The 6,969-nt window shown below is 29.6% G+C and overlaps 1 protein-coding gene across 1 annotated transcript; it reads right to left on the minus strand.

Moving 5' to 3' along the window:
• Positions 1 to 985: 985 nt before the first annotated feature.
• LOC117913368 (cytosolic sulfotransferase 12-like) lies at positions 986 to 2,251 on the minus strand. Its single transcript, XM_034828322.1, has one exon. It carries the CDS (start codon positions 2,184 to 2,186, stop codon positions 1,185 to 1,187), a length of 1,002 nt encoding a protein of 333 aa, XP_034684213.1. The 5' UTR covers positions 2,187 to 2,251; the 3' UTR covers positions 986 to 1,184.
• Positions 2,252 to 6,969: the final 4,718 nt, after the last annotated feature.

Here is a 6,969-nt window from a genome sequence, read left to right on the forward strand (position 1 = left end):
AAAATAATTTAATTTAGATAAAAATAATAATCTAAAGTGAATTTACGAAATTCCAAAACCAAACCAAATTGTTCCCCATGCAACCTCAGATTTTACCTTATAATTCATCTAATGGTCAATCAAATTAGATTTGATGTTTCACAAATATTGAAAATGACAATAAAATCACAAATTTGAATTATAAATAAATTTACTATGAATTTTCAAAATATCATATAATAAAATCGAAATAAAATATCATTAATTTCAATGATTTTCCTTAATTAGAATTAAACAATATAATTCAAACTCATCTAAGTATCCACCAAAATGAACAACTCTAGTTAATTTTGAAAAATAAAAAAATAAAATTAGGATTTCATACTATTTCCTAAATTTAAAATATGAAAATTATGAATTAATCATAATAATGAAATATATATTTCAATCACAATTCTGTAAATCTGAATATAAGCAGATCCAAATAACTATTAATTTAAAAATTCACAACTTTTTTTAGCTACTAGATATAACTAGAAACCCCAATTATTATTTTATTACTAATTTTTAACTAATCACATAATTAACTATTATAAAATTTTAATTATGAGAATAAATTATAATATTTTAGAAATATGCTAAAATTATATCTTTTTTCAATTATTAGTTTTCAAATAAAATAAAAATAATATTTAATTTTATCAAAATAATTTCATATTCAAATATGAATAAAAACAAATAACTTAATACTTAATAACGACATTCAAATATTAATAAAATAAATAAACAACCTAAAAACTTAATGGTAATAAGTTATATTCAAATTTAAGTTAAATTCAGATATATTTATATTTGAGGCTGAAAAAAAATAAAAAATAAAAAAACATAAAACACCACCTAACTTTCTTTTAGATTCAAGTTCAAATGTTCCATTAATGCTGTCCAAAAATTCAGAGTTCGAAAAATGCCATTATGGCAATTAAATGTTGTCAAGTATAATCGTACATAAGTCAATTTACAACTTGAGATACCAATGTCATATTCTCTTAAAGCTAAACATGAAACCAATGTCATAGCCTCCACCATCATCAAACAAACATGAAAATGAAAAACCAAGTAGACGTGCTACTCAGATAAACGACACTGAAGGGCCAAAACAATGTCAAAATACACATTCTTGCAAAAGAGGAGCAAAATAATACAACTTAAGATACCTCAAATTTTAAACCAGAACCATGGAGCTTCTCTTCAGTTATATGATCTAATCTATCAAGCATCTCAGCTGTCAAATAGTTCACCCAATCTCCAACTTGACCTCGTCTAAAGAATGCGCTGTGTTCCTCCCCTGATGACAGTTTCCCATTCTTATTCACCTCCAAATTGCTCAAGTTCTCAAAGCTGCACAGCTGTAATATCTCATCCACCACACATCTGGTTTCTTCCTCTGGGCAAAATGGGCACCCCAAGAACTCAGCCAGTCTCCTTAACTGAACATGGGGTTGTGCTTTCATCTCCTCATACTTCAAGAAAAGTATCTTCTCAGGCTTTTCCAAACTTTCCTTCCAATAACCCAACACATGGTCCCAAAAGGGTCCAGACAAACTCACTCCCCTACAGAACTTATCAAAAACCTCCTCGAGCAGATTAGTCCCCATATTCTCGAGTCTCAACTTATTAGTGAACTGCCAAAATGACACGAAGGTGTCCCTGGGGTTCCTACATAGATACACAAGCTTGCAACCTGAGGTATTCACAGATTCTGGCAGAGATGTGAATGGTAAATGAGTTGAAAAGAGCCTTGGAGCAGTAAATGAGGTGAGATCAGGAACCTTGCTTTCAGCATAGAGCTTAATCTCTAAGAAGGGCACGAGTTCATGAGGGTTGTTTGTGAGCAATGGGTGGTGTCGGGCATCAGGAAATCTAACCCTTTTCAATAAGGCAAACGCCATTGCCTTCAACCACGTGGTGCCTGATTTGGGAGTGGTGACAAGGAGGATGTCAGGATCGTGAGCTTGGAAGTGTTGTTGGCATGCCACTACCCCTTTCAAATGCCTGGATGTATGCCAAAAGCCTTGGTATTGAAAGAGATGAGATGTGACCCAACCCTTCTCTCTGGGGAGGGAGGACAGTAAGTCCCTGTGTTCCTGAGTTACTTCATCTTCTTGCAAATACTCAGGAAGAGGAAGAGGGAGTTGAGAGCTTGACATGGTAGTCTGCAATGGAGAATCACCTTGTTTATGTGGGTGACGAATAGTATATTCGTCAGTAAGTCCCTTTGCTACTCAGTAAGTCCCTTTTTCATTTTGTTTTGTTTTGTTTTTCCTTATTTCTTTTTGGGACAATTGTGTTTTCAACCCTATAACCAAGATAAGGTCCTCCAACCACCCATAATTGATTATAAGAATATGAGATAGTAATCGAAAAAATACCCACTTACTCATTTTTGTCTTTATTCTACCATTGCCACTATTATTTCTTATTTAACAATTTTTGGATTTTTCATTATTTTTTTAAACTCTTTTATAAATAATTGAAAAATCAACATTATTTTTTATTTTTAAATTATAAATAAACAAAAATTATATTAATGATTCAAAGACTATTTTGGAAAATACTTTCTAAAAAAATATTAATTTAAATAAATAAAAATTATCTTTTACATTTATTTTTATCTTTGCATTTAGAAGTAAATAATTTAATGATTAAAATACTGTTTAAAATAAATATATTCACTATTTTAATTTTTTTATACTAAAAAGTATTTTAAAGTTTTTTTTTTACTATTATAAAATAAAAAGTTTAATTTTTTTTTTAAATTTTCTTCCTTCCTTATTTTAATAACTTTTTGAACATGACTTTCAGTAATATGTTACATAAAATGTTACAAATTTGTTTATTAAGGATTTTTTTGAATGATTTGAATTAACTGAAAATTTATTAAAATGAGAAAAAGAAAAAGAAAGAAAGAGGATGGATGAAGAGTTTTTATTTTAAGTACTCAATTAAAATGTTTTCATATGATCTAATTTTAGAAGTGAATTATATCAATACATAGTAGAGATTGAATTTTTCTTATATAAAATAGTTGAAAGATATATTTACTTATTTTAGATGAAAACAAGTAGTTAAAAATTATATAGATTATATTTGAGTTTGGTTTTAAAATATTTTTCTAATTTTTATTTTTATTTTTATTTTTTAAAAATAATTTTTATTTTCTATATTCTCTTTTTGAAAATACGTTTAATTAAAAAATGAAAAATATTTTTAAAAATGAAAATTGAAAACCTTGTTTAGTACTATTTTTTTTATATGAAAATAAAAAAATTATTTATTCATTTATTGCGCCACTGTGCAATTGTATTACACTAATAGTACAATGAAAATGTACTAAGTGTACAAAGTTGTACAAGGCTACCCTTTGTGAAAGATTATAATAGATTATGAGTCATTCTTTTAATTTTCTTATCACTCACGAATTGTACACATATGTCATGCACTTTATTTTGATTCCCGCATGGAAATTCCAATACTTTCCCCAATAATGATATTTGGGGAAAAAAAATTGATCTTAAGTCATCCACCATCTTCTCAACTAAACCATTGGAAATATGGTTAAACACTCCTACGTGGACACATAACTTAGGAGAGATATAAAATTTGTGTCATTGTACAAGAGTATTACACTAACTGTACAAGGGAAATGTACTAATTGTACAAAGGTGTACAAGATTACCCTTTGTGAATTATTTTAATCAATTCTAAACCACTTTTTTTTTTTTATTTTCCTTATCACCCAAGGATTGTATGCCTATGCCATGCATTTTATTTAACTCTTACATGGAAATTCCAATATTTTTTCCCAATAATGATATTTGGGGGAAAATTTTTTGACCCTAAGTCATCCACCATTTTCTTAACCAAATCATTGAAAATATGATTAATACATCTACATGAACGTATAACTTTTGAGAGATATGAAATTTGTGTCACTTTGAATCCTTATTGAGAGATTAGGAATGTATGACAATTTAAGCTAAACCCCTCAGTGAATGTCCAACTCTAAAAAGGTTATAATGGGTTTATAAAAGCATCTAAGCTCTAAGGGATCGGTATCTCAAAGTTTCCAAACTCAATTTGCATGAAATATTTAAAATCTTCCCTATTCTGGTAGATTCTATACAAGTGCTCAAACGCACTTACCCACCACTCAAGTGCCTTGGGCGTTTAAGTGTTGGTCTAGCTTTTGAGTAGTCCCAATGCTTAAGCATTGTTTCTATTACTCGAGCGGCCTTGCATTTTTCAAAATATTATTTGAATATTTTTAATTAAATAAAAAAATACCGATCCATTTAATCTTTTAATTAAGTACCTAACTTGTCACAAGCCAAACCTTTTAAGATTTACCTGTGACTTTTCGATTGAGTGAACAATAACCTTTGTTAGGACATTAAATCTTGCTTATATGTTGAAAATTTATTACAATTTAATTTTAGTCAAATAAGTCCTGCTTAGATAATGACTTACTTTCCAATGAAGATCAAGGGTTGTTGTTTGACCAATCAAAAAGTCACAGCAACGTCTAAAGAGGTTTGACTTGTGGCATATTAGGCTCCTTTAAGGTATAAAGAGAATCAGTATTTTTTTCTCAAGTTAAACATGTTTTTATTTATTTTTAAAGAGAAATTAACCACTCAAGCGGTTAAATGGCTTAAGCCGTGTAAGTCCACTCAAGCGGTTAGGACCACTCAAGTGGTCATACCCATTTTGTCGAGATTTTTTTCACATAAACTAAATTTAGAACTCTTCCAAAATCGAATCTCTTTAGGCTTTTTACTTATATATGCCTCATTATAACCTCTTGAGAGTAAGAAATCATATAATTTTTTAAAGGGTTTCATTGAGGAGAAAGACTAAAGTGTCACACCATTCCCAATCTCTCATACACAGGATTCAAGTGTTGAATCTTGAGTTAAAGAGCTTCATCCCTTCAATGAGGCTGAGATGATCCATTAGAGTAATTGAAGGTTAATGTGTCGTAGACATGAATCAAGTTGTAGGTACTAAAGAGTAGGTCTTTAAGGTAAAGCGGCTAGGTAAATCTGTGTAAATTGATTTCATATAGTAGATTTAGAATAGTAGGTCTTAGAACTTGTGATTTTTTATCTCCACAGTTAGTTTGGGTGTTTTCCATGTAAAAATCTCCTATGTCTCATTGATTATTATTTGATATTTAGTTTGAATTGCCTACAATAGAAAGAATTGATAATCCTTAATAACTCATAAGGTAAAAATTGAGTGTAACATATAAATCTTTATTTAAATTTTTTTAATTCACCCATTCACCTCCCTTTTGGATATTCCTTATTGGACTTTCGTTTTTTCAATTGGTATCAAAGAGGGATAAAATAAAATTGATTCTTTATCCTATTGATTAAAAATCCAATCTTTATTGATCAGATTGATTCAAAATCCAACTTTTATTGATCATATAAGACAAAAAATCAAATTTTTATTGATCTTGTAAGTTCAATATGGATTAATCTAAAAGTGGTGGCCCTTTGAATAGTCTACCCTACTTTGAAGGGAATAACTATTCCCATTGGAAAGATCGAATGATGTTTTTCCTTAAAATGTGAGGCGAAAGGGAATATAATTCAATAGAATATGGATGGGCACCCCCATTGATCCTTGATGCTTAAGGAAGATCAACAGGAGAACTGAAACCTAAACACAAATGGGACAAAACTGATAATGAAGGTAGTGAAGTCAATGTTAGAGCTTCATTTAGTATTTTTAACGAAGTTTATCTAGATGAGTTTCGCAAGATAGCAAATTGTAAACGTGCAAAATAAGCATGGGATATTCTTCAAGTCATTGATGAAAGTATGTTTGTAGTTAAAATATTTAAATTACAAATGCTTGCTACTAAGTTTGAGAATGATGCATGAAAATAAAAAAATTTCTACCTTTTATTTTGAACTGAGTGATATAATTAATTCTTCCTTGAACCTTGGAGAACCTATTCCAAACTCAAAGTTAGAAAAATATTGAGATCTCTTCTAGAGAGATTTAGACCTAAGGTTACTGCCATAGAGAAAAACAATGACATTGATTCCATGAGAGTTGATAAACTTGTTGGCTCTATACAAACATATGAGATGACCCTACGTAGTTCTCAAAAGCCTAAAGACTCTTACCTCTAAGGCTTCTAAGAATGAGTAAAAAGATATTAAAATGTCATATAACATGATTAGGAATGAATTGGCTCATATGGATAAAAGGATTAAAAAGGTCATGAAATTTAATAGAAAATATTACAAAAATCAAGAATCTGGAAAAGAAAAGAGACCTAATGAACAATCATCCAAAGAAAAGGATAAAGGTTCCTTCAAATGTAAGAAAGTTGAATGCTTTAATTGCGAAGGTCTTAGACACTTCGTTGTTGATTGTCCTAGCCCTAAAGATATCAGAAAGTTTATGTAGACAATATGGAGTGACATAGAGTTTGAACAAAGTGCTTCAATAGCTTCTGAAGATGCAAGGTACGATCCCAATTAATTTTTAGCTTTCATTACATCTATGGAATCTGAGCATTACAATGATTGTGATAGTGATAGTGATGATGAGTTTACTGATGATCAAAAGGTTTAGTTTTTGAGTAATTTTGTTGTTAAGCATGAAAAACTAATTAAAAATTATTTAAAAGATCATGATATTCTTGAAGCTCATAAAATGAAGATTGACATGCTTAATATGGAAAAGACTAATCTACTTAACCAAAATCGATTTCTTAAGTTGGAACATCATTCTCTTTTTGAGAAAAATAACGCTTTAACTTAAGAGATAAAAAACAATAAGTCTTCTTCCTCTGTGAATGAAATCGATTTCCTCTTCTGTGGACGCACTGAAGTACAAGCCATTCTCATACAGTAAAAGTACATTTTGACTTTCTTTCACACTAGAACTAAAGTTCTTAATGAAATACTT

The sequence above is a fragment of the Vitis riparia genome, chromosome 4 (assembly GCF_004353265.1).
Source record: "Vitis riparia cultivar Riparia Gloire de Montpellier isolate 1030 chromosome 4, EGFV_Vit.rip_1.0, whole genome shotgun sequence".
In the NCBI taxonomy this organism is placed as follows: domain Eukaryota; kingdom Viridiplantae; phylum Streptophyta; class Magnoliopsida; order Vitales; family Vitaceae; genus Vitis; species Vitis riparia.

Coding starts and splice junctions, on each gene's coding strand:
- LOC117913368 (XM_034828322.1), bottom strand. CDS start 2,186: ATGTCAAGCTCTCAACTCCCTCTTCCTCTTCCTGAGTATTTGCAAGAA.